The 27,870-nt window shown below is 35.7% G+C and overlaps 2 protein-coding genes across 13 annotated transcripts in view; one reads left to right on the top strand and one right to left on the bottom strand.

The window, feature by feature from the left end:
• The first annotated feature begins 328 nt into the window (after nucleotides 1-328).
• On the top strand, nucleotides 329-3,159 carry Etf-QO (electron transfer flavoprotein-ubiquinone oxidoreductase). Its single transcript, XM_068290692.1, has 7 exons — nucleotides 329-431; nucleotides 500-622; nucleotides 819-882; nucleotides 1,093-1,319; nucleotides 1,384-1,955; nucleotides 2,016-2,465; nucleotides 2,523-3,159. Exons 3-7 carry the CDS (start codon nucleotides 855-857, stop codon nucleotides 3,058-3,060), a joined length of 1,815 nt encoding a protein of 604 aa, XP_068146793.1. The 5' UTR covers nucleotides 329-431; nucleotides 500-622; nucleotides 819-854; the 3' UTR covers nucleotides 3,061-3,159.
• Nucleotides 3,160-7,196: 4,037 nt separating this feature from the next.
• Nucleotides 7,197-27,870, bottom strand: part of Mef2 (myocyte enhancer factor 2) — a 59,189-nt gene continuing 38,515 nt past the window's right edge. Inside the window, exons 4-12 of one of the 12 annotated variants that reach the window (XM_068291248.1) lie at nucleotides 13,436-13,820; nucleotides 11,896-12,099; nucleotides 10,959-11,310; nucleotides 10,271-10,369; nucleotides 10,021-10,148; nucleotides 9,785-9,957; nucleotides 9,248-9,714; nucleotides 8,694-8,768; nucleotides 7,197-8,104 (exon numbers count right to left, since the gene is read on the bottom strand). In XM_068291248.1, coding sequence (XP_068147349.1) covers nucleotides 7,938-8,104; nucleotides 8,694-8,768; nucleotides 9,248-9,714; nucleotides 9,785-9,957; nucleotides 10,021-10,148; nucleotides 10,271-10,369; nucleotides 10,959-11,310; nucleotides 11,896-12,099; nucleotides 13,436-13,489 — 1,719 coding nt within the window. In that variant the 5' untranslated portion in view covers nucleotides 13,490-13,820 and the 3' untranslated portion in view covers nucleotides 7,197-7,937. Of the gene's footprint in view, nucleotides 8,126-8,693; nucleotides 8,769-9,247; nucleotides 9,715-9,784; nucleotides 9,958-10,020; nucleotides 10,149-10,270; nucleotides 10,370-10,940; nucleotides 11,311-11,895; nucleotides 12,100-13,435; nucleotides 13,821-27,870 lie in introns of all 12 variants that reach the window. The other 11 variants (XM_068291254.1, XM_068291247.1, XM_068291255.1 and 8 more) reach the window with 11 other exon arrangements.

Raw genomic sequence — 27,870 nt, 5'->3', positions numbered from 1 at the left:
TGTTAACTAACAGATCCACCCACATAGCATGTTAATAACAGACAATTGATGGTTAACATGGATACCCTTTTATTGATACTGCTTACAATAGCATTTTGTTGCACCAAATGTACGTGCACTTACATCTAAGGCATAAAAGACATTAAATAACTGTGATAAATCAAATGTATGTATGTCCAACTGTTTATAATTAATATTATATGTCTGCGAGTTTTCTTTTGTTTACTTCTTCCAGGCCGTGCATAAAAGGTATGTAGAGTATTTCTTAGTCGAAGAGTTAACACTACCTTTAACAGACCTTTAACAGCGAATGATAACGTTAACAGTGTTGTTTTTCATTTCTTTTCGATCGTTTCACTAAATTTTTGTCTACGTTAATAGTTGTTAAATAAAATAAAAAAAATAGAAAAAGAATATCCTAAACGATCCAGGTAAACTTACCACATTGTGGACTTATTAAAGCAGTTCGTTTTCTAACCGACTATTATGTATTTTGCAGCAATTTTCTTTGCCGTACATTACATATTTGGCATTGTTTGAATTGGGAATTTTTATCTATAGAACTTATTTAGATTTAGCCGCTTCTAATCTGCAGTGGTTAATAGGAATACCAAAGTTAAAGGTAAGCATAAGTTTATTCGATTGTAGTCCTAGACTTTGGAACTGCTTTGCGTCATATGGAAAGCAGGGTCTAAAGTCCAACTTGTTGCACTAGCCAAGTTAAACTGTTTGTAAATAAATAAATGAATATATGTACATACATACATATATTTTTACTTATCTGTATATATGTAATTATATTGTCGGATTATTTATAGATTTTAAACTGACTGTGGTTGGGAGAGTATTGGATCATGTCGGCTTTGCTGAAAATGCATCGAGGTAAGTTCGGATTTTGTTGGTTAATATTAAATTTAAGAGGCTAGTGTTACATAACAGGAGCAGAGATCTTGATGTGGCGCCATTTAAGAAGAATATGCTTAGAGGTGGCAAAACATGCAATAGATCCGACTGGCCAGATGTGGCTCTTGCCCTTCTTATCTTTGACTGATCACTAATGATTGCCAAATTTCCCTCCTTCCCACCGAACAGTACGAAAGCTCTTTACGCCCGCCTTTGTGCGCAGCGTTTCGGAGGCAGCTAAATACCCGAAAATTACTACCCATTACACTCTGAATCCTCGGGAGAAGGATGAAAGATGGAAGGAAGTCGATATGGAACGCTGCATCGAAGAGGTGGACATTGTCATTGTGGGCGGTGGACCAGCGGGAATGTCAGCAGCCATAAGAGCCAAACAATTGGCTGCCGAAAAAGATCAGGTAAGTAATAGGCTTCTTCTCCACCTTATCATCTGTCTCATTTGGATCTCTTTATCTTGACTAGGAAATTCGTGTCTGCGTGGTGGAAAAGGCAGCCGAGGTGGGCGGACATATTCTTTCCGGAGCTGTACTTGATCCCATATCTTTGAATGAACTCATACCCGACTGGCAGGAGCAGGGTGCGCCCCTTAATACTCCTGTATCAAAGGATACCATGAATTATCTCACACCCACCGGACGCATTTCCATACCCATTTTCAAGGGTTGGCCCATGGACAATCACGGCAATTATGTGGTGCGTTTGGGTCATCTGGTAAAGTGGCTAGGCGATCAGGCTGAAGCTTTGGGTGTGGAAATCTATCCAGGCTGTGCTGCCTCTGAGGTGCTCTTCCATGAAGATGGCAGTGTCAAGGGTATTGCCACCAACGATGTGGGCATTGCAAAGAATGGAGCTCCCAAAGATACCTTTGCCCGTGGTATGGAATTGCATGCAAAAACCACCATCTTTGCCGAGGGATGTCGTGGACATCTGACAAAACAAATTTCACAAAAGTTTGGCCTCAATGTCGGCAGCGAGCCCCAAACCTATGGCATAGGTCTCAAAGAAGTTTGGGAGATTACCCCAGAGAAGCATCAGTGAGTGCTACAAACTAGAAACTAATTTATCAAAATAACTAAGAGTTATACTTTCCTTAGGCCCGGTCTGGTGGAGCACACAATTGGTTGGCCTTTGGATAAGTTTACCTATGGAGGCTCTTTCCTGTACCATCTAAATGAGCCTACTCCCACCGTTGCTGTGGGCTTTGTAGTTGGTCTTAACTACAAAAATCCCTGGATTAGTCCCTTCCAGGAGTTCCAGCGTTTCAAAACTCATCCCAAAGTTCGTGATGTTTTTGAGGGGGCCACACGTATTGCCTATGGAGCTCGTGCCATTAATGAAGGTGGCTTCCAGAGTCTGCCCAAAAAGCTATCGTTCCCAGGCGGCTGCTTGGTCGGTTGCAGTGCAGGATTCTTGAATGTGCCTCGTATTAAGGGCTCTCACTATGCCATGAAGAGTGGCATGTTGGCGGCGGAAAGTGCCTTCGATGCCATCAATGGTGACACTCAGGCTACAGCTGGTGTAGAGCCAACAACCTATGCTGACAAGTAAGTAGAGGCTGATCCCCAATAAAATCCTCTATTAAACAATTTTCCATTTTGCAGAATTAAGGATTCATTTGTGTGGAAAGACTTGTACAAAGTGCGCAATGTCCATCCATCTTTCCATAATCCCTTCGGTCTCTTTGGCGGTCTGGTGTTGAGTGGCTTCTCCATTTTTATGGGTGGCCGTGAACCATGGACTCTTAAGCATGGACCCCAGGATCACGAAACACTGCAGCCAGCGAATGCCAGTCAGCGTATTGTGTATCCAAAGCCAGATGGCAAAATCTCCTTTGATCTATTGTCATCGGTGGCATTGACTGGCACCAATCACGAGGGTGATCAGCCAGCACATTTAACGCTGAAAGATGATCGCATACCCGTCGATCATAATCTTGCCCTGTATGAAGGACCCGAGCAACGTTTCTGTCCTGCCGGCGTCTATGAGTATGTGCCCAATGAGGAGGGCGGCAATATGAAGCTACAGATCAATGCCCAGAACTGTATACATTGCAAAACCTGTGATATCAAGGATCCCAAACAGAATATCAATTGGGTGGTGCCCGAGGGAGGCGGCGGACCCGCCTACAATGGCATGTAAATCATGATGTTAATAAAATGATGTACCATAATTGCATTTCGTTAGTTTGTAAATTTTAAAAGCCGCAAGCTGCAATAAAAAAAATGAGATTTTATGAAATTTTAACAAGATTAGTCAGATTCAGTTGCCAAAAAGGTTTTATTTTTAAAATTTTCTACTATCATGATTTTGTTTGTTTGTTTGTTATCTCGTTTTGTTTAAAACACCAACTTAATGGTTAAATATTGAATCCACAATCAATTTTTTGTCCAAAAACCTTTTCGTATTCAGTGCACGGATAAAACTTGTTTAAATACATATAATAATATATCATTTGTTTGTTTGTTTTTTTTTTTTTTTTTTTTTTTTTGTTTTGTTTTTTATGCTTAAATATTAATGCTCTCTGTTTTTCACCAAAATGGTTTCTTGTCTTATATTTACGATTTGAACAGACACACATCGATGGATATACAGATATATATATATATATATATTGTTATATATACTCGCAAGTATATATAATTTATTGAATTCTCTTTCTGTCTAGTTTTTGTCTTTTGTGCGGCCAGCTTAAGAAGAATCAAGTGTAATTATCATCCTAGCGCCCAATTTACTCATAAAGTGTATAGTCTTGATTTGCAATATATATTTAAACAAATATACATATATATGTATATTAATTTATGTCTGGTTTATCATGCGCTTCAATTTTGAACTGTGCCATTTACAAAAAGTTTTAACATTGTTTATCTGTTCTTTATTTTTTTTCGGTTTTAACTATAAACTAAGGTACAACATTATTACACTGACATTCATATTCTGGAACCGATCTCAAAGTATTTGTTTACTTTTTGTTTGTTTTGTTTTTGTTGTTGCCGTGGTCCCTTGTGACCATTTATCTGTTCATATACACATATACATACATATACATAGGACATTATCATCAATAACTTTTTCATAGATTCAATATATTTATATCTAAATTCAATAGTTTTTTTTTTCGTCAGGACTTAAGATTTGTGTGTTTGTGTGTGTGAGTGTTGGATTCGTCTCTGTTTTTTTTTTTTTTTTTTTTGTACATTATGTGCTGCTATAATTGAGTTTTATATATTTAATTGTTAAAGCTAAATTTAATTACATTTAATTTGTTTGTTCTTCTTGATTTATCTACGTTCTTTAAATAGCACAATTAACACCTGTATTGAAATGTTTCACCATCAAAGTTGATCATTTGCAAAACATTGATATTTATATATATTCAACATTTATTTTTGTTCTCATTTTATTTCATTTTTTTTTTTTTTTTATTTTGTTCATAAAAAGAGGCACTGTTTTTAAGGCAACACTACACAGTGAAAATAATGAATTATATTTACATTGAACCTAAAATTTCAATTAAACTTAGTAGAAAGGGTTTTTTTTTGGGACCAGGAGGAAGGATATCCGAAAAGTATTTGCAAATTATATGAAAAAATTGTAAATCATAAAAGGGTATTTAAACGTAACAACAACAATTTTTTTTTGTTTTCTTTGGCTTACACAACATTTAAACATGGTGCAACAAACACACTCACAATATATATATGTAATATTAATAACTATAACTATTTACATAATGCAACACTATGCAACGAATATTAGTTTAATTATCCCATTTGGAAACAATGTAATTGATTATATACCAAACATAAAAAAGTAATTTAAAACACTTTGTCAATTGAAGTTCGAGAATTAAAAGTACTGATATTTAAATTTATATAAGGTTTAATAACAAGTCTTGTAACTTTAATTATTTTTTAAACGAAATTGTCAATAAAAAATTAAACCAAAATTTACTGAACATTTTTTATAAGTTTTTCAAAAGTGATAAAAATTTTCGTAATTTTTAAAGTTTTTGACAGAAAAGTAAATAAGTTAAAATCAAGTTTGTTTTATGAGCTTTGGTTAAGTAAATACGATTAATTAGATTCAGTTTGAAAAAGAAGTTTCCTATGAAAACGGTTTTAATGTTGAAAGTTGGGTGAAAAATTTTGTTTCTTTGGTGCGTTTTCCACATTTTTTTTACAAATTATAATTTTGAATAGTATGTATGTCATCATTGTATCTTAATTATTGTTGCACAGTGTTATTTACTTAATCTAATTGACTAACTAATTTATTGTATGTATTTACATCAAATGGGAGAGAATACAGCCTCAAAGTATGCTGCACAAAAATCATAAAGAAAAATCAAATAAAAATCTTGTTATTCCGATTCAGCTAGTTAGTTTTTCCGTGTAAATCTGTGTGTACATTGGTAGAAAATATTTCTTTTGGTTGTCCTAAGTTTAGGCATATATGTCCATATATAGGTATATCTGATTTATGTAATTTCAACTTCATTTATATATAGATTACTGCATATATATGTACATACATACATGTATATGTAAAGCTTGTTCAATGGGAAACCTGTAAAGTTTAAATGTTTATTGTTTTTACTTTATGTGTATTTATTATATCGACAAATATATATATAAACATATGTGTAAGTATGCACAGCTGTGGCAGAATTGAAGCCATCTTCGTATAAAATACAAATGTACATAAATATGTTTCATTTTGTTCAATTTCTCATTTAACATTTCTTATTCTCTGTGTGTGTAAAAAGTGCAACAGGTCATGTTTAGCACAAATATTTACATAGCGCATTTACCTTCTTGATTCAATATTGGAAATGGGCAATTGACATTTATTTTATTTAACAAATTCTACAACAAAAATTCAACCATCATCAAACCAGCAGCACTTGTTTACAATGACAACAAAAAAATGGGCGTATTTATTAAGAGAAAACAGAAAATGCCGGACTTAATGGACTTGGACTTGGCAGTTTTGCACTCCTTGAAAAGGTGAGATCATTTCAATAGGATTTAGTCTATCGATATGGCATCCAAAAGAGCCTTTAGCTTATCTAAATAGACAACTGATGCAAATCAATAGCTAAGAATATGAAATTGATACACTTTAGGGGCTAAAATATGCCAAATAGTAAATAAAGAAATTTAATTTTAGAAATGTTTATAAAAACCTTTAGAAATTAATCTTATAGCTTAATCTTCTACATACTTTAAAAGAACAAAGTTTATCCCTAACATTTGCATACTTAAGGGGGCAAATTTAGCCTATCTTACATCCTTTCATACCTATTTTGCAACCAGAAAGGATATGTCCGACTTCTTTTTATAGATAGACTAGATCGGACTAATAATATCGATGATTCCTATTCCGGCAGTGTTAATATGTATAAATATGCAAAGCAAAGGGCAAGGATATGCACTTGAATGTTTTTCTCTTGTTCTGCTCAGAAGCAACAAAATATAAATAAACGAGGAAACAAAAATATATTTAGAAATAACTGAAAATGTATGTTTTTTGTAATAATTTTTATTTAAATTATATTTAGTTGAGTTGTTGTTGTTGTTGATGTTTTACAAACTGATAAAAAATAAACATAATGCACAAAATATTGAACAGAAAATTGACTTTACATTTGTTTGTTTCTGTTTCATTAAAGTAAAAATTACAAATTATGACTTCGTTTTGCTTAGGGAAGAGTAGAGAAGAAGTTCTAAATTAAAAATAAGACTTAAATCCAAGATCTATAATTTATATAAGTATATATATATTTTTTTTTGTGTTTTTGTATTTTCCTGCTTGAACGATTAGAAAAATCAACTAACTAAAATTTGTTTGTAAAAACTGATAAGATAAAATAAATTTGTAAAAATTGCATACTATAAGTTTTTTTTTTTTTTTTTTTGAATTTTTCGATGAATTGCACAAAATATAAACGAATTAAAAGTAAGAATTTGGCGCTGGATTTGATGACGCCATTTTTTGAGTACATTTTGTCTGCATGTGTGTGTGTGAAGTTGTTTTTCACATTAAACCTAATACGATTTGCATAGTTTACGTATTTTGTAAATGTTTTAGAGCTAGTGGCTCTGTGTTTGTGTGTGTGTGTGTGTCTGTGTGTGAGTATGAGAATTTAAAACTTATGACGCTCCAAATGGCGGCTTAAAATCAAATATTTACATCATATGTATGTGTGCATGTGTTTTTGTTTATGTTTTTCTTTTGTTGTTTACGTTTTATTTTACTTTTACTCTTTTAAATTTGTTGCTGTGGGTGTTTTTCTTCTTAGAATTTAAGATTAACATTAAACCGTAAGTGTAATTAAACTAAATCCAAATTTCAACACTCTAAGAACTAAGGCTCTCTCCTTTCTTCTTTCTCTGTCTCTCCTCCTCTTTCGTTCTCTACTGATTTCTTTTCCTTGGAGCATGGCTATGGCAAAGTTGAAGAGGGAGAAAGAGAGAGAGAGATAAAGCAGACAGGGAGTTTTGGGGAGTCTGTCAAAGTATGCGCACAATTTTACAATTATAATTTAAAATTATAACTATTACCATATACATATTACTATCTCTGTGTGTGTGTGTGTTTGTGTGTGTTTTTGTATGCATGTGTGTGTTTAAGTTACAATAATTATTTATAGATATGACACTGTCACTGTTCCATTACTAAAAACTAATTGCAATCTTAAACCATAAAAATGTTGCAGCTTCTGACTTATCGTATATTGCACTGGTCTAACAACATTATTACTGATGTTGCTGCGGTCCATAGGACACAGCGAGATGTTGCTGCTGCTGCTGGCCATAACAATCATAGCCAGTCATATGAAATGAACTGCTCGAAATGCTTCGCACAACATCTTTACGTGGTGGCGGAGGCATCATGGCTAGATCATCGCTGCTGCTATTGCTGACTGGTTTCTTGTTGCTATTGTGATGTTGTTGTTGATGATGCTGTAAATGTTGTTTGTAATTGTTGCTAGAGACTTCTCCACGTGCCGGCTATGTACCCCATCCGCCCGATATTCTGGGCCGTTTCTGATGTGGTGCATCATAATCGTTCAGTTGTTGTTGTTGCTGCTGCTGCTGTTGATGTTGCTGCTGTTGATGCTGCTGCTGCTGCTGCTGTTGTTGTTGCAGACGCACATCCTGTTCACTGGTGGGCGTACCTGTATTTAAAATAATGAAATCTGTTAAATTATTAGTTTGGATTTGTTCAATGGGTCGAAAATGTGTGGCACGGATAAGAGTTCAGGCAGGCACAGGCAGAACACGCTGTTTATTGTTATTTTCGGAGCATTCTTTGTGAGTATTTATATGTATGTGTGTGTGTGTGTTTGTGGTGTGTATGTGTGTGTGTGTGTTTGTGGTGTGTATGTGAGTGAGTCTTTGTGGTGTTAGCAAGAAATTGTTGCAATTCTTTTGATTGGTTTTTTGTGGTTAATAAATCAAAATAACTCATAAACAAATTTGGGCAGGCAATTTAAACAAAATCAAACATATGTATATATATATATATATATATAGGATAGGTAGTATTTTCTTATTTTTTCACTTTCTGAATCAAAGAAACAAAAGATAATCCCCTTAAAATTGAACTAAAAAGTTCTTATTTTTCTGATAATTTTTGGTTGTGTTGGTTTTTTTTATGTATGTTTGTATGTGATTTATGTACATAATGCATATAGTATATGGTTGTGTGTGTATGTATGTATGTATGCATGTGGTGTGTGTGTGTTTTGATTTTGGCCAATTTACCGGCAAAGTTCCATCTAGGATTATGATTATGTCCCATTAGAGCGCGGTACGGATATCCTTCATACTTATCATGCCCTATAAAATTATCACACAGTTATCGGTTGTTGTTGTTGTAGTTGGTAGTAGTTGGGTTGTTGTTGGTTGTAGTTGTTGTTGTTGTGGTTAAAATACAATCAAAAGTTAAACAAATATTCAATTTGAATTTCAAAATTCATTAGAATTCGTCAAGAGAGAGAGAAAAGAGAGTTCAAGAGCAAGAGTAAACGAAAGGAATCAACAAATTTGCTTCTTGACCAATGTGGCGTATGTGTAATATGGTTGCATTACGCATACGCCCCATATGCGTGTAAAAACCGAAGAAAAATAAATGATTAATCGTATAATTATAATAGAGCATTAGAAACATGCCGCTTAATGGAAATTAAATTCCAAAACAAATTTAGTTTTTAGTAAGAAAACAACAAAAACAAAGTTGAAAAAGTTGGAAAGCAACATAGGAACTGAGCGAAATTCTTTTGCTTTTTTCGAAAAGTATTGAATTCTAATACACATACCTGGTGTGGGTGTAATGTGACCAGTTGACGAGGGCCTTGAATTGGGCATGACCAGATGCTGTTGCGAATGACTTAGAACGCTCAGATTGGTGGCCTGTTCATTGGCATTGCCATTGCTACCAACAACAACACCGCCTGCTGGGCCGCCTCCGCCGCCGCCACCAACCCCTGATGCACCACCACCCGCCAGGACACTGGCCTGATTCAAGTGCGATATAACATTGGCTGCCACTGCCACACTGGAAGCACTCGTAACTGTGGGTATGCCAACAACTAAGCCACTGGCCGAGGCATTGCTACTGCTGGTGCTGCTGCTGGAACCACCGCTACCCGTTGAGCCATTACTATGCTGATGCCCGCTGGCGGAGAGATCACGTGGCGGTGATTGTGGCTCGGCTTTGACCTTGATAGAGACGGGTGATGTGGCTGGCGGCGGTGTGCTATTCGAGACAGCCAAGTGCGATAGACTGTAACAAAACAAGAGATTCAAATAAATGAAAAGTCGATCGAAAGGAATTTTACATTTCTTTTGCCTACCTAGTGTGCTGCGTCAGACCCGGATGCCATTGAGGTAAACTCATTATATCCGCACTACTCATGGCTCCCGATGAGGAAAAATCCTGTGCCCCAAAGGTATAACTGGTGAGGGCGGGTATGGGCGTCTGTAACGTTACCACTGGCGTATTTAATGAGGTCTGACTCTGGCGGTGCTACAAAAATATACATAAAACAAAATAAAATCCCATTTTGTACAAGTTTCAAAGTTCACTTACATCTCCATAGGCCACATCATCGGCTGTGGACATATTGGGACCTATAGACGGCGGTATAACGACACGCAAATTGGAAGCTCGTCCATTTTGGCTGCCCGGCGATTGTTGTTTAATAGGCATATGATGAGCTGCATCAAAAAACGAAAAATTTATGTTAACTAAGACAAAAAAGTACAAAATTTAAACTAAAGGGTGGTGACAGAGAGAAGGGTGGAGGAGTGAAAGAAATATAAAGGGGATTTATGCCCACCTATGCCAGGACTGGGACCTGGACTCGGTGATCCCACAAGCGGCGAATGTGAATGTGGATAACCGTTTGACATCTCCAACATGGAACCCGATGGATAAACTGATAATGAACAGAGAGAGAGAGAGAGAAAATAGATAGGAGATGGATATAGAAAGATAAGAAATAATGATAAATGTATGTATGACTTAATTACTACAATCCAACAAGAGTAACGAAACGAAAACAAATTGGCAAACGGTTAAGGGGAAAGTTTTCTTTAATTTTACTTGTTAATTTTTGTTAAAATTTCTAATTAATAAACACTATAAACCTAAGTGGGGAAAACCGAAATAAAAAGTTGAAGTTATAACAAATTTGAAACAGATTTTAAGTGAAAAGAAATTAAGTTAATAAAATTTAAAAAAAAACAATCGATAAACTCAAACTTTTTGATGATTTAAAGATTAAATCGGTTATTAAACTTTTCGTTTAAAGGTCAAAAGGGTTTTTGGGGTTAATGTCATGCAGTGGTTGTTGGGTGGGAAGGAAACAAAAATAAATACAAAAAAATTGAAAAGAAATATTCATAAGAACAACAAAATCGAATGCAAATCAAAATAAACACAACTTGAACCAAAATGTGAACAGAAATTAAGAAAAATTGTGCACCCGCGACACTCTGTGTACTAACTTATTAAGGACATCCCACCTGAATCCGTCTCTGAACTCGATGGACGTGGGCTGATGTTTGTGTGGGACATTTGTGGGCTGGCCTGCAGCATATTCTCACCGTAGGAGCCCGGTACCGGCACGGAAACCGGCAGCGTATAACTAGTATTGGGCAATTGTCTGGGTGCACCTGGACCACCATTGCCAGAGCCGGCACCACCACCACCGCCGCCAGCTCCAACCACACCGCCAATGGCCATTTGATTGCGCTGCATCATATTCTGAAATTCCTCATCGATTTTATTATATTTGGCTTCTGTGCGTGGCGTTAATGTATAATCGGCCTCAGCTTCGGGCGAATCCGGTGACATGACGCCGTTTTTGTTCTCCTTCTGTGAAGTGCAAAGAAGTGTGTGAAAGTGAGAGAGAGGAAGAAATGTTTAGTAAGTGGGTGAGTAGTAAATAATTGGCTCTGCAGCAGGAGTAGAGTAAACTGGACTCGGTGCGGGGTGAGGGGAGGACCGACACTTGACACGTTGTCGCTTGCTTCTCCGTTCATCTGCTAAATTATGTAAATCTTGTCTACGCGCAGCATTAACATTACAAAACAATTTACGGCAAGCGGCAAACAAAGAGAAAAGACCGATGCGAAGAGACGAGTATGGCCAGGGGGAGGGGGAGGCAGGGCATAGGGAGGTGGAAGTGCGGCAAGGCGACAATGTCGCATTAGAAATGCAAAATACGTTGACGCTACTCAACCGACGAGCGTCTGCGTCAAAACTAAACGTTTACAGCCCCCGATCCCTCCCTCCCATGTCAACCATCTTTCTCTTGTTTTTCTTTGGGGGGTTTTTGTTTTTGTTGTTTTCCGCGTGGCTGCTGCGCTTTTCATGCCTCACTTAAATTTACATAATTTTCACTCTACTCTACTCTGCTGCTGCTGCTGCTCGTCCGTCGTCTCTTATGCCTTTTCTTACCTCAATAATATTCTTATTGGTCAGCGACTCGTGCGGCTCATTGTATTCCGTATATTTGAGCAGGACTCGATCCATATCGGTGCTGGCATATTGATAGAGCTTATTGCTCGATGAGAATATGATTAAAGCAATCTCACAGTCACAAAGCACCGACAGTTCATAGGCCTTCTTCATGACGCCAAACTTGCGTTTGTTGAAGGTCACCTAAAGGAGAGACAGAAAAAGGAAATGTTAAGAAAGAGAGAGACCAAACAAAAAAGTGAAGCGGAACCGGAAATGTAAGTGTACGTGGGACAGTAATGGGAAAGTTCATTCGGTTGCATGCTCAAATATTTATATACAATTCGAAATGTATGTAATTAGACCACAATTGACCGAACCACAAGAAAGAGACACAAACCGAAACAGTTGGTAATGAATCGATTATGGCCAAGTCAAGGGCAAAGGGCAAGGCAATAAACAAGAGGTTTTGCCCCCAACCCTCCCCAGCTCGTTTTCTATTGCTGTTATGACGCGTTTATTGGCTTGCCAAGACATTAAAACCTTCTGTTATGATGACACGAGGCAACCCAAGTGAGGACTCAATGAAAAGTAACCAATCGAACAATTTCTATCAAGTGACTTTAATTGAATAATAATGAAAATTATCTATAAACTGAATAGTTAGAAGTTTTTTTTTTAAATTATAAATTTATATTTCTTAGAATTTTTTTAAAATATTGATTAAACTACTCACTTGGTCTTAGTTTTTTAGAAATTTTCAAAAGCCTTTTTAAACACATTAAGATTTAAATTTGAAATTGAAACTAATGGATTAGGCTAAACAAAGGATTTAGTTTATTATTATTTAACCTTAGATTTACGAAATCAAACGAACTTAATTTGCAATTTCCAGTTTCTAGGGCTGTAAAATGGAGAAGCCTGCCCCGTAAAGTATGCAAAATTCTTTGAAACTCAACTTAAATTTTGAAATGTCATGTGGAACTTGGAAGTTGCAGGGCATTTGAAAAGTGATAACATGAATACTTTTTCAGCTTATTGCATACTTTGAGGGGCTCTGTTCCCATGATTTGATAAGATTCAAGTTTTAAGTTTTAGTTTAGCTTTAAATCAAACACCACATCAAAGTGCTACCTACGGAAGTCTAATTCAAATAATTTTCAGGAATTTTCTAATTGATACATTTATTTCACGCATCAATTGCTTTGCCCTTGACTTGTAATCTGATTGCTTCTCAGTTCTTCATTCTCTTATGCTCAAACTCAGATGCGAATAGTTCAATTTAATGCACTTCTGATTGTGTTCAATTTCAATTTAATTGCCATCCAAAATCGATTCCATGTCTACCAACAGCTAAATAGCTTAATTAATCAAGTTTTTCATTACGAAGCTAAGTGGCAAGCCAATTAGAAATCGAAGAGTCTCTAATTAATAAATAAGTAGCATCTTGAGCATACAATTGTCACTCCCTTTGTGTGTGTGTGTGTGTGAATATAGATTTTCTTCTCTAGTAATATCTTATTTCTTTACTCTCACTCACCTGTCGATTGCGTTCGTCGGTGATGCGTGATATTTGAATTTTTTTGCGACCCATGGCAACAATTTCAGCTCAGGTTCCTGATTACAACAATGATGATGTCTGATGATGATATCCTTGTCCCTCTGTCAATTTTCCTGTCACTCACTCTACTGAGTGTGTGTATTTGTGTGTGTAAGTGTGTGTGTATGTGTGTGAGAGTGTGTGGGTCGTCTTTAGAAGAAATCTCACTTGATTGGACAGACAATGTTGGGCATATTTAATATTGTATTTGTTTTTCTCTTATTTGTTTTGTATAAGTGGACGGTTTTTTTCAAAATAATGGCAAATGTTATTGTTTATTGTTGTTCCTTTTGTTGTAGATGTAATATAAATTGTTCTCAGGTAGCTGCAAATTAAAAAAACCAAAAGCAGAGAAAGTTTATTTATTAGTCAAATGATGTCAACAGTAATGTAATCAATTGTTAGAAAAATATTATGGCAATTTATGATATGAAAACGGTTTAGAAAAAACAATATTAAAACTCTTAAATTTGTATAAAATTCCATAAGTATTCCTTTAGACACATTTTACACATTTAGGTCTTACACATGAGAACTTGTTATGAGTTTGGGAATAGTTCAATAATTTGATTCAGAAAAAGTTGAACAATCAATCAAAGCAACAAACAAATCAGTGAAAAAAAAAAAACTTATCTTTTGTGACTTGTTTTAACCACAAAATGTTTAATATAAAATAGAAAAATTTAGTTAAATAACTATAGTTAAATAACATACATACATATGTCTGTATATAGACGAGACTAGTTGATCAGGTAATAGGGCGCCTCGTCAATTAACCCAGTTTGAAGTATTGAAGTGACTTCAAAAAGGTTTCCACATGTTCAACTTGTTGACGCTCCATTTGACGTTTAAAGTTCATTGCACCATCATGATGGAATGAGAAGGATGAAGGGCTTGGATGGATGCCTCTAGTTACTTTATATTCCCATCTACCCCATCATCTAGCTGTTTCTCTCTTTCTGGTGTTAAACTCCTTATTTGACCTATTTAGGTGGTGTTAGTTAATTTATGGTCATGTTGGCTAGCTCGCTGGCCACAATCTTACGCATGATTAGATTCGCGTCAATGTAAGATGTGAACTTCAGGAGCTACCAACCAGCACACTTTGATGTCCTTCGAGCGCGGCGGCAGTAAGCACGCACTTGAAGGATTTAATCAATAAATGAAACAAAAACACCAAAATGAAAAATTAAATAAAGGGAAATACTAACTAACGACTGGCTAAATGTTTGGCAACAGCCTCCAATTTCGACACCGCCCCAGCCTCGGGCTAGTTGATCATGATGATGATAAGGAGTAAAGGAGAGACGCTTGCTTAACTCAGCTGTGGCACGTGGCTACAAAACGCGAGCTGAGACACACACACACTCACACACACAGACACACAAAACGGGAAAGACCAAATTTCCGAGTGCAAAGCGAAAAAAAAGAAAAACGAAGGAAAAACACAAGTCGGGGGCCGGAAATCGAGGCGGATAAATTTCATTTGCCGTCTCGTGCTGTCGTCCTTAGGCCAGGACGAGGACAACGACAACAACTTGAGTTCCTGCCTTAGTAACATAACAACAACTACAACAACATAAATGGGTTTGCTTCACGCAGCTCTACAAAGGCACAACAGCAACAACGAATGACTACGACCTACGCAATATGTTTTAGCTTTCAACTGTGAATGGAGTGGAGTCCTTCTGGGAATGAAAATGGGGGAATGAAATGGTTGGGTGAGTAGGTGGAGAAGCAGCACAAGAGCCTTGACGAATGTGACACACACACTCAGAAATACAGAGAGAAAAAGGCATAAGGACACATACACACTCAACAGCAACAACAATTTTCGATACATTTCTGATTATGCGAAGCTCTCTTGCTGTGGCTGTTTTTCTGTTTTCTTTTTTGTGCGTGAGTTTTTTTGTATTTCGGGGAAAAATTTCAACAGTCATTATTGAAATAAAAAAAAAAACAGATACAACCTACAACAACAGCAACAAAAGGGAGAAACAAGAAAAGCAGGCCATGAATTTAATAAGGGTATAAGGACAACAGTGAATCGATAATGTACCTTATTGATGACGACAACAACAACAACAATAAGACTAAAGTTGGATACACGATGCCACAGTTTGATTTTATGCCCCCTTTCCAATAGAAAATTTAGTCAAAAGGAAAATGTAATTTGTTATAATTTGTTAATTTTTTGGTTTTGGTTTTAAATAATGAACAATGACAATTGCTGCTGTTAAAGAATGGTCGATACAAAGATACAAATAAATTGTCATTTGTTAATTGTTGAGTGGTCACTTCAATTAAGTTGCAAGGTTTCTCCTACTCTCTACTCTTATCTACGACTGTCTTCATTGAACCCTTTTGTTTAATATAGCAAAAGGGAAAAGTAATCAAAGTGACACACACATACACATTAATACCCCCCGCACACATTGACACAACCACACATAGATACATCTATGTATATAGAAATACGTCAATGAAATCATCTATTAAGTCAATATAAACAAATAAATTTTAAATGGCATTTTCTGTTGATTTTAAGCCTAAGCTGATTAGGCTCTTACACTTGTAAAAGAAGAGGCCAAAAACGTAAATGCGAAAAAGTATTTAAAGACAAACTTTTATTATTTACTTAACTATAGTAAAAATAAATTCATTATTTTGGTATTAAAGGGTTTATTAAGGTTCGTTATAGAGAATTATTTAATTTATGACCTATTTGGAATATGATTCAATGTTTTGTTCAATAAATTTAGGTAGTAAAATTTGCAAAATTGATAAAAATTTATTTGCAAAATGCTTAAACTAAACTAACACATTACAAGTTAGGCCAACTTTTTTGCTACTTTTTCGCCCAGTGTAGCTATTCTTAATTAAGCCACACATAATCCGACCCTTGATTAATTTCGTTAATTCTCACACTCATACATTTGGTTTTTGGTAAGATAAAAATTCACTATTAGTCAGCTTGTAAAATTTTGTAATATAAAAAGGAGAATTTCCTGTCTCTTTTTCTCTCTCTCTCTCTATATATACATATATTAACCACAATAATTACTGTTACAGTGGCACGAGCAGCCAGCATCCGATAAAGCTGAAACAAATGCGTCACATATGAATAATGAGAAAAGCCACAAGCTGATACAATTTGATGAGCACATTCATGGCATGTGTAAGTTAACTTTTCGTTTGTACCCTTACCCGCCTTCAAATAGGGGAATGACAAATTTTGTAGCCTACTTATGTGGGCTATTGTGTGACATTTACTTTTCGGCTTCAAATATTTGCTCAAAGTGTGTTTAAGTATAATCCGAATACAAACAGTTAAAAAGACGATTAAACTGGATAAATATTGTTATTTGGCGTTGTTGTCTCTAAAGTTAACTTGAAATGCTTTCAGTTAACTTATCTCTTATCTAGAAGATCGAAATTTCTTTGGTTTTTTTGGGCATTTTGGTTTTCTGAAGATTAGATACTACATACAAAAACCACATACAAATGGGTCTCAAGTGGCAAAAAACAAAATATTGAAGTTTGCTAATAAATCATAAAGAACCTCGCAGGGAATGCGTGTGCAGGTGCACAACAAATAAAACACAAAAAGTGTTGACTAATTGCGCACGGCATGAGCTAATCACCCGGAATGTTGCATCCACTTCAAGAGAGCGACGGAGAGGTACATACATAGATAGATAGGAAGGAAAGAAAGGATAGCCTAGGGTCAAAACTTAACACACTTTTCTTTTCATTTCCATTTCTTTCTTTATGTTGCAACAATTAAGCCTTTGCGGTAAAGAATTGAGACAAGTTTTGTGGTGACTGGGTCAGCGTTGCATTTCTGCAGTAGCAGTGGCAACACTTGACGAAAGGAAGCAAACTACACACACACACACACATAAAGGAGAAGGAAGAAGGAAAACTCTCGTGTCGTGTCTTTTTGCCATCCCCCTCCTTTTTGCATGTGTGTCAAGACATTTGTCATCTTACGACTGGCAATTAGAAGCTGCACACATTTTTCCATTTAATTGGCAACATCATTAGGCAAATGGCCAAAAAACCAGAACCAAATGCAAAGCAAACAAAACAAACAATAAGGTCTAAGAATTTGTTTTCTTCTTGTTGTTAATTAAAACCAATCAACCAAGTTTAGTTAGTTTAGTTTGTTTAAACAAAAGGCCTAACCTTATAAAACAGCAAACAAATGGCAAAGTGAGTCTTAAATGAATCACCTTTTCTCACTTTTTTTGTTATTGCTTTATTTTGCACTCTCTCTCATTAAGAATTTTGTGAATTTTTGTGCTTTGTTGCTTATATTCAATTAGCAAATGTAAGTAATTTATGCAAATTTTAAACTTTTCCGTATTTTGGATGAATGAACTTTGGTGGCAAGTAATCGAGAGAGAGAAAAAAAACCAGTTGTTGAAGACCTTTCATAAATTTCATTTTTATGGCCAACAAAATTTGTTGTAATTCGTTCAGTTTCTTTCCCTCTCTTTCTCTTTTAAATCTTGTATTTATGAATTGGTTGTACAAATATTTATTTGATGACAATTAGTTGATAGAATTGTTTGGGCAACATTTGGTTGTGTGTATGTGTGTGTTTGAGTAAAACTGCAACATTTCACTTTTACTTTTTGTCGCATTCTTTTTACCCTTTTTTGGTAATTTATCAGCAATTATTAATGTTAATGTTGTTGTTAATGGGCGGGATACAACGCTCCAGCTGATTGTTCGTCCGGTTTGTTATAAATCTCAACTTAATTAACGACACGCGCAACCGCTGGGGCGTCGAATGCTCCATTTCATTTGCCAAATGAGGCAGACAGCGGGCGCATCGATGAAAGTTTTAGTTTCCGACTTCAATAAGATATCAATGAGATAATGTAGTGAATGATTAAGTGAAACAAAAGAATTGAAAAACATTCTTTTAGAATAGAATTCAAGTTTTTTTCGTTGTTATCATCAATTCGACACGTGACGTAACTTAGTTAGTTAGTGACTTTGAAGTCGCATTGAAGTTGCTGAGATACTCAAAATATCATGACTTTTTTACACTTCCTCAACATGCTGAAGTGTATCTTTAAGCAAAATTCACTTTTCCTTCTCTGAAGAGGGTTCAGAAAGGTTCAGTTTGGCTAATCGACACGCGACTCATGTTAAGGTAGTCGAAATAAGCAACAACCACAATACTACATACAATTGAGTAGGGCCCCGATACTAGTATCTATATCTTATCACTACAAAAAGTGATAAAGACCAAGCGAAAGAGAGAGAGAGTGAGAGAATTGAGACCAAAACAAAAGTCATCCACAATTGAGAGTAAAATAATTTTAATAACTAATACCCCTTAGCTACACGTTTTAGGTAAGTGATGTATATTGTGATTTATAAGCGATCTCCGTTTCAAAGACATCAACTGTGACATTATTATTTCAATCCTATTTATCATTTTGTAACTTTTCAAGTAAAAAGTTAACAAACTTGATTAGTAAACTTAAGTTTCATCACAAAATTTAATGTAGAGATCCAATCTTAAATAAATAAAGGGTCTGTTAAAGTCTATAACACTTGTTAAAGTAACAACTGGTTTTTTGTTGTGAATAACTAACTACAATAAACAATATATAAAATGTTGCTGCTCATGTACCTTTTTGTTGTATTATTATTATTATTTTTTTTTTTCGGTGATAAGCAAGTCTTTGAGAAGTACGAACAAGAAACTCTCCCTCTCATTTGAGATAGTGCCACAAAATATAACAACAACTACAAAAAGAAAAAAGCTTATCAAAAATATTGTAGAACAATAACACCACCAACAACAACAACATAACGAAATTCAATTGCAAATTCTTTGTTATCATCTACCAAAAAAAAAAAAAAAGAAATATAAGAGACGACCGAACTAAACTTCAAACTTTGCCAAATTATTTATGATAAGATTGTTTAACCAAGGTTTCGCCTCGTTTCGCACGTTTCGACACTTTTCACCTTTTTTTTTTTTTTTTTTCTTCTTTTTTATTTATACCTTATTTTTATTTGTTTTTAATTTTGGGCCGGGCCTAGGCCAAATTATTGATAGATTGTCAGATATGCAGTCAAAAAAAAAAAAAAAAAAAAAAACGACTCTTCTTGTTGGCAGCTGCAGCTAAAATATTTGATAATCAAAAGCTATAGATTAAGCAAATCCAATGGGGGCATGCATATTCAATGAAACTTTACGAAAGTCCAAATTTCAAAGGTCATATTATTTGAGCTAGTTAGTTACTTGAGTAGTTACTTATTGTAGTTCTTGAACGATCAATACGATTAATGTCAAAGTTTTACAAACTATTTTCTATCGATCTACAAGTAACTTTTTAGGATCCTGACAAAATTAAACTCTAAACAGAACCGTTACAAGTTCAAGTCAGGCGACCAAATACCTTACGATGGCTTTAACCCCCTAACTTTTAAGTGTCTTAGGATAATTGTTGTTATTGCGACCTTTTTTGATTAATTTATGAGATTTTAAATCACAAAGGTAGGCAGGTAACCTTATAAAGCTATTATATATGTATATATGGTATGGCAATTGCAATTCCTGAGCTAAGTCTGCTCATAATAGAACTTGGTGGCTCCTGATTTTGGTCTCGGTTATAGTTTCTCAAGAAGTGAACTGTGTAAAGTTGTTTTGAAGCATAAATTGCATGTTTCTAAGTTAATACTTAGATTAACTATATCCATACAAAAAGGATTGCTTTGAGTTAAAATATCAACAATTTGAATACTTCACTCAAAGAATCAAACAGGTTTTCAACATTTTATGATGCTGAATACTTTTTCAACTTAGATTAGATCAAAACATAAAATGTAATTGAAACTTTGTCATGTGAGTGCCAGGCCCCTAACTCCCTAAGATAGTAGATTCTCTTTAGATTAGATGCAAAAAGTTAAACATACTAAGTTAGCTCAAAGGTTGCTAAAGAGAGTAATCACTATAACTTATAATTTGTTTTTCTCTACTTTTATTCTTTGGCCGTATTCCATTCTTTTCTTTTTGCATGCAATTATCAGGCATAGTGAGTTCACCAATCTGTCGGCTAGCCAATAAAAAAAAAAAAAAAAAACTATATGCAAGAAACTGTTGATAATGTGCAAACACGCACAGAGTGTAAGACAGAGAAAGGAGAGACTGTGCGACAGGCCGGGGGGGGGCGGCGGTAAGACATTACGAGAGGGCCAGACGGGGGGGCAACACAATGGGAAGAGAGCAGCAGAATGGAAATGGATTTGAACTTCGCTGGAAGCACAACAAACACAAGCATACAAATTGATATTTTTGTTATCAGTTTTGGCACTGCTCAACATACAAAACGAATACTATATGCCCATATTGTATGTAAATATATGTGAATATACTTATATGTATATTTGATTTGTATGTAAATATATTTATGTTTAAACCTATATGCGACTTCTGATGTACCCAATACAATATATTATTTTTGCTAATTTATGTTAAGGTAAATTCTTTTTCAATATTTACTTCGATTTTACCATCAAAAGCAGACTAGTCTTTAAGTTGTTTTCATCTGTCATGCATAAAGTCAAGTTGAAACAGAAATCTATAAGTTTTATATCCTATAGAGATACAGAAAAAACATTCGAAAGCATTCACTTCCTTAATTTCACACGATTGAATGCAACAGAATACTTTTTGGGTCTATATAATATAAAACATTCACAATCTATATATTTTACACACACATATATGCACAGTTATATATTGTGTGTACATATATGTTTGTATATCAATTGATTTGCAGAGTACTGATAGTAATAATAATAATGTACGGTGAAAAGAATGACGTCAGAATTTGCTGACTATTTACTTGTTGATTTTGGTTTTCGGCTCTATCAATTTAAGGAAATTGAAAAGTATTTCGCTTGAAATTCGGAAAATTCTTCAAAAACTCATACACAATAAGTAGTGATTCACTTTTTTTGTCATAATCAAAAATTTTCCATAATTTGAGTAACATAAATAATGCCGGCTAAAGTTGAAATGCTTATCATTAGAAACGAAAAGAGATAAAACTTACAAGATTTTGTGGTAGTTTTTCTTTTTTTGGTTTACTCGTCGAAAAATGTTTAAAAAATATATATATATTTCAACGAAAAATTTAACAAAATAGTTTGGAAAAAAAACCAAAAGTTACACACAAGTTAAATTCTTTTGATTCACACGGAATTGTAATGCATTTTCGTTAAGCTTGAAACACGAAAATTTTTTATTTTTTTCTAAGTTGTTGGCTATTGTTGTTGTTTGTTAAACAATTTACGCGCCGCGTTTTATTGTTGTTAAGATTATTAATTATATGTATACATATACATAGACAGAACACACATTCACTCAAACACGAAAGTGTCTGAGAGGACATACATACATATAAACACACACACACGCAAAACATATGAGAAATGCAGTCTGTGATTTGTGTTTTTTTTTATTTTTGACTTTTTTTTTTTTTATTTAATTGATATTTGCGAATAAATAAACAAAATTAGCTGCGGCACACGACTTCTTGGTTCAAAAATAAAAGTTAAAAATAAAAACTTATAAGTGGATACACCGACGCTGCTGCTGCTGCTGTTGCTGCCTTTTGTTGTTGTTGTTGTTGCTGTTGTCGGCTTTTGTTGTTACACATTTATTTTTGGAAATAGAATTTGTTTATATATTGGAGTAAAAATAAATTATTGCGCGTTGTAGCAACATAATTTTCCTCATTTCACTATTTGGACGACGACGACGTCGATGACTACCGTACGGATGAGCGCAATAAGAAGGAATCGCCAGCAAAAACAGAGAAGAAATTTTTTGGCCCCAAAAAACCGAAATCGAATCAATCGAAATTAAAATTGAATCGAAGAAAAATGCCGCGCGCTCACTGTGCGTTTTCTGAACAAACTGCAAAAAAGAAGCGGTGCTGCGAACGCGTACGAACGTACTGACGGATACGCTGTCGTTGACGTAGTATGCGAATGCGGTGAACGGTAAAACAGGCGCGCGCGAACGACGACGAAAAACGGTGAAACGGAATGCTAAACGACGACAGCAAAAATTACCAATACCAAGGCAATATACGAAACGAACGAACGAACGATGAACACACGATGTCGACGACGACGACGACGACGATGATGACGATGATGATGATGATGAGTACGGATATCTCGGTGTATCCAAGAACGGACTCCGTGTGGCTGCATTGAGGATTGATATACTCACACAGATACATGAGGCATTCTAACGGTATGTTTGTGTGTATTAGTACAACAGATTTCGGTTTTTTGCTTCTCTCTTTTTTTTTTGTGTAACAAAATATCACACACAGATACACTCGCACAGTCACACAAACGGAGCACTCTCCCTTTCCCTCTCCCGCTCACTGTCTCTTTATCACTCTCTTTCTTTCTCTCCCTCACTGCTGCTCCCACTCTTTGCTCTGGCTGCATGATATCTGCTGTTGCTGCTGCCGCTTCTGCTTGTTGGTTATCAGGCGCAGGCGCTGCTTTTGAGTTTCGCTCAAAATGAAAGCAAAAGTCTCATATACAATTTGAGTATTATATGCAAACAAGAAACATATGGTTTTTGTTTTGTGCTCAGGTCTCTCGAACACCCACACAAATATCCTCACACAGACGTTCACCCACACACACACACACACACAGGCAATCAGCCGTTTTCTATGCTGTTGCCCCGGCAGCAACAGTTATTTTTCCTGGATTCTGATTCCTAACGGCCTAAATACCATATTCACCCTTCTTGCCCTCAATCACACCCTACTTTGAGGGCGTATGTATTGAAAAGCGTTTAACGAACAACAAACAAGCAACTCTACAAGCAAAAAGAAACTCTTAATATATTAAGTCTTGAAGGATATTAGTCTATCTAGGACCAACCGATTAATAAAGTCAAAGTTCCCTGTAATGGACCACAAAAAACTGTTCATTAATATGTTTTTCCAATTTCAATTTGACTGTATTATATTTATTTGTATTGGATAGTTCTTGAAAAACTATTAAAATAGTTTTTCCAGATTGGTTCTAAATTGTTTTCTTTTCTATTAATCGGTGTCGCTATATATTTATTGTTAGAACTTAGATTTTTAATCCAAGAAGTTAGTTAAATGACAACATGTGATTAGTCTTAGATATTGCGTATCCGCCAAAGTGTAGAGTATCTAATTATTGTGCATATCTTGTTTTCTATTGCATGAGGAATTTTTCCCGTTAGAGCTTTTGCTCTGCCTTGCTCTATTGCCTCTGCTCATAAATGTTAATTATCCATTTTCATTTTGATATACTGTATGTGGTTCTCTTGGCCGTTCTCTCTTTCTCATTGTGTGCGTGTGTGTGTGTGTCAGTCATGTGTCTGCCCGTTCCCGTTAGATGTCCTGCTGTCCTGCTCGCCCACCCAAAAAATGTTGCTAATGCGTCGCTTTGGTTTCATTTGGGATCTATATCTGCCGCCCACTGCCGCCGTTGCCTTTTTTCTCGGCCTCCTCCTTTTCCTCGTCCCATCATTCCACACATTTCATTGTGTATTTTATTTATTTGGTTCTCGTGCGACAACACATTGTCCTTGTTTTTCGCTTCCTTTCTTTCCTTTTTTTTTTGGTGCCCTGTTTATTGTTTGCCTGCTTCCTGATGGTAGCTTAATAAAAACTTTGTTGACCTGCGTTTGACAGGCAGCAGGGAAAAAACAAATAAAAGGAATTACAATAAAAACAATATAGAGCATGGACTCTCTAGGAGAGACGACAACGCACTTCTCGTTTTATTGAATAGACTTTATACACTCATTGATTCATTTTTTCCGCTCAACTGCTGATGATTATTCATTCAAATCAAATCAATGGTCAATCATGGGAACAAAGAAAAAACTTGATTTGATCGTAGCAGCAGGTGAAAGTTGTTTTACCTAAATGTAATCTTTGATTAACTGTAAGAAATAAACTTGATGCAGTGATTAGAGAAGATTAATGAAATAAGCAAAGTTTGTTTCCCTCAGGCCCAAGCAATTTAGTCGTGCAGACTTTGCGGGTAGTCCAACTACTGAATAAATGAGGGAAATTAAAATAAGAAATTAATTTTGTTGAAAAACTTTACAAACAATTGCATACTTTTGAGTGACATGTCTGTATTTTTACACCCTTTGCAAATGGAGTATATTCATTTTGATGAAAAGTGTGCAAAAGTAATGGAAGCATCTTCGAACACATCAAATGCTATACATATATATTCTTGATCTATCTAAATCAAACTCCGCCTAGTCCTTAATGGCTACAGAGTTCAAAATTACCAAACATACTCTTATGTCATAATCTGTATGTCTTTGATTCAGCTGGATACACGATCTATCTTAATAACAGTTTTAAATCAATTAACCTTCGCTTAATTAAGGATTTCATTAAATCAATAATAGTACTTAAGCCAGCTCTCTTCTAAAGAAGATTCTTTTGAAATTAAAAAAAAAAAAATGTGAGCTAGTTCCATTATCAGCATCCTTTGCTAAAGAATTCTAGAATTGCAAAGCTTATACCACATCTTCAGTGCCAAAACAAGTTGCAAAAAACAACTAAATGAAACGAAAACAAATTTACATGGACTAAAACAGTTTCTCTCGTATTTAGTTCAAGAAACTCCTAAAAACCTGTTACAATGTTAAAGAGGATCAATATGAAGGTTTTATGAAAACAATCAGTGTGAAATATTATATTCCTATCGATCTTCATCAAACTTAATAATTAAGTGAAAGGCAATACAAGAAAGGGTATAAAAACTACATATATTCGATTTGAACCCAAATGAGTAAATCTTTTAAGACAATACTAAGACTAAACTCTGCCAAAAATTCAAATGCAAGTCTACAAATACTTTACATTTTTGCAGATTATTTAGAGATTGTTCAAGATCATCCATAACTTACCATTAAGGAGGTATTGCTTTCGTTTTGCTTTACAACATTTACGGAATGTGTTTTTTTTTTTCGTGCGTAAAAATCACGCATAGTCAATTTTAAGTGCCAGAAGTTACCCTTTATGACTGTTCAAACGGAACGCGAAAAGGGGGAGAAGGAATACCACAATGTTGCAATAAAATACGAAAGCCAAAAGGGGGCAGAATCATTAACAACAACAACCACCACATCAGCATACGGCAAATGGCAAACGGAGTGCCAGCATATGGCAATTTTGAAATGCAAATGCCTGTGTATGCATCAGATCTACAGAAACACAACACACATATGTATGCATTTTCATCTCCATGTGCAATTGGAATTGTATTGCAACTGCATCTTCAACTACTGGGTTTGTGCTGTGTCCTTGTGACTTTTAACGCCTGGCGACAACTGCCAGCCCGTTTTCAGACCCTCTGAGACAAACACCCGTCGACAGTCGACGGTCGACCGTCGCCTTCTGCAGTTAATTCAATAAACGCCGGGCGCGTTTTGCGCATGTCCATAGCCATATAACCATAACCATATCCATGTCCATGTTCAATGGAATAGCGGAGAACGTAGCACACATGTGCAACATGCGGCGGCAGCGGCATTAACAACAACAAAAACAACAACAACGATAACATGCCACTGCCTCTCCTGGGCAATGTGTGTTCGAGACCGACTTTGGTTGCACTTAACTGCGTTTTCATCTCTGTTTTATACCCTAGATTTTGTAAGACTAAAAAGGTATACGAGTCTTTGAAATGAAACTGGAAGTGTTCTAAAGGAGCGTGAATTTCTGATATGTAAAAAAAGAAGCTCAAAATCGTTTAGTTTATGTTTCCTAATGCTGTCTCTTTATAGGGTATCAAAATGTTAATCCCCATATTAAATATAAAAATTTATGTTTTCTTGTCTCGTTTTTGGCATCCGTTGAGACCGTTTCTTCTGCTCGCTTGGCAAGCGGTAGGGGTTTAGTCTTCAGTTTTCGGCTTTGGGTCTCTGGCCTCTAGCACCCCAAGCTAAGAACCAATCGACCACCACGTGAAGTTCTTTTCCCACTTACCACAGAGTTCTCAACCTCTTGTTGTTGTTGTTGTAAACGCTGCGTAGGTAATTTTCATAAATCTCATTCAAATTGCCTTTTGCTATTGCAAAGGGAAAGTTATTCATACCATATGTACGTATGTACTCATAATTGTAAGAGTTGTTAGATTTTTGTCTTGCATAAATTATGCCACGCGGAAAAACAAGAAATAATACAAACAAAATAATTTAACCAAATCAATTAGGCTCACGTAATTAAGTCTGGCAAATTGAATAAAAAGCTAGAAAGTCCTTAGCCTCCAGCTCCCTCTGGTATAGATGTCTTTTACCATGGGGAATGGCACTCTTTGGGCATTAGCATTGCCTAATTACATTTCAATCGCTTGTCTTAAAAGTACTTAAAATCTCTCAATCATTCAGATATACATGCATAAAAGGGAAACAGGAAAAGCCAACACCAAAATCTCGACCAATTTCAATATGCTTTGAGTGCAATTTAAATGTGATTAGATATAGGCTTAAGTATCGCAACGTAAAGGAAAAGTATTCCTTTATTACTCGTATTACCTGCTGTCAACTGGAGCATTACTAAATGTTTGAATTCTCACAGCCTTTTCTTTCTCAGTGTCCCCGCCCGCCGTCTATACTTGCTCTTGATTCTTTTTCCGCTGTGGCAAGGATACTGCTGCTGCTGCTGCTGTATAAATACTCCATGCCTCGTTGCCGATGCCTAATCTAATCAATTTAGCTCAATGCTGCCATCGGCCGCCGCCTACGCAACACTGTGCCAGGAGCAAGAGCAACAGCAGCAAAGGCAGCAGCAGCCCGCGTCTGCCTTCGTTTTGCCTGTCAACTTGAATAATGCTACCTTAACACGTGTGCCCGGTGGCAGGAGGAAGTGGTGGATGGCGCAAAAGGGGGTGGCTGGAATACGGGGGGAAGGGTGACTGTGAAAGCATTTTACTGTTTGCATGAATGATAAGTTCAAGATGGTGGCGAAGGAGGTGGAGAAGGAGGTGGAGAAGGAGGACAACGAGCTGCCATTCGATGTAAATAGGCAAGTGACCATGACAGCTGAATTTTTCCCTCTCCCCATGGAACATTTTTTTTTTTGTTTTTGGTCTTTTTGGTTAGATTTTGCCGCCCTCCCCTGGTAGATGTTTAGTCGTATAAAAACAATTGGAAATTGTAACTTTCTAATTGCCTTTAACTGTCAGTTGGAACAGCAATTAAGTTAAAAACTTGCCATAGTTTTTATTTACCTCTTCATGATCCCTCCTAAAAGCCACTCGATGACAGGTGAAAACGTCGTACTTACATTTATTCACTTTCGTTT

The sequence above is a fragment of the Drosophila tropicalis genome, unplaced genomic scaffold (assembly GCF_018151085.1).
Source record: "Drosophila tropicalis isolate 14030-0801.00 unplaced genomic scaffold, ASM1815108v1 contig_593, whole genome shotgun sequence".
NCBI lineage: Eukaryota > Metazoa > Arthropoda > Insecta > Diptera > Drosophilidae > Drosophila > Drosophila tropicalis.
Note: the sequence above shows the minus strand (reverse complement) of the source record. Positions and strands in the feature narration are given on the sequence as shown.

Coding starts and splice junctions, on each gene's coding strand:
- Etf-QO (XM_068290692.1), top strand. CDS start 855: ATGTCGGCTTTGCTGAAAATGCATCGAG. Junction 883..1,092: donor TTTGCTGAAAATGCATCGAG/GTAAGTTCGGAT, acceptor CCCACCGAACAG/TACGAAAGCTCTTTACGCCC. Junction 1,956..2,015: donor ATTACCCCAGAGAAGCATCA/GTGAGTGCTACA, acceptor TACTTTCCTTAG/GCCCGGTCTGGTGGAGCACA.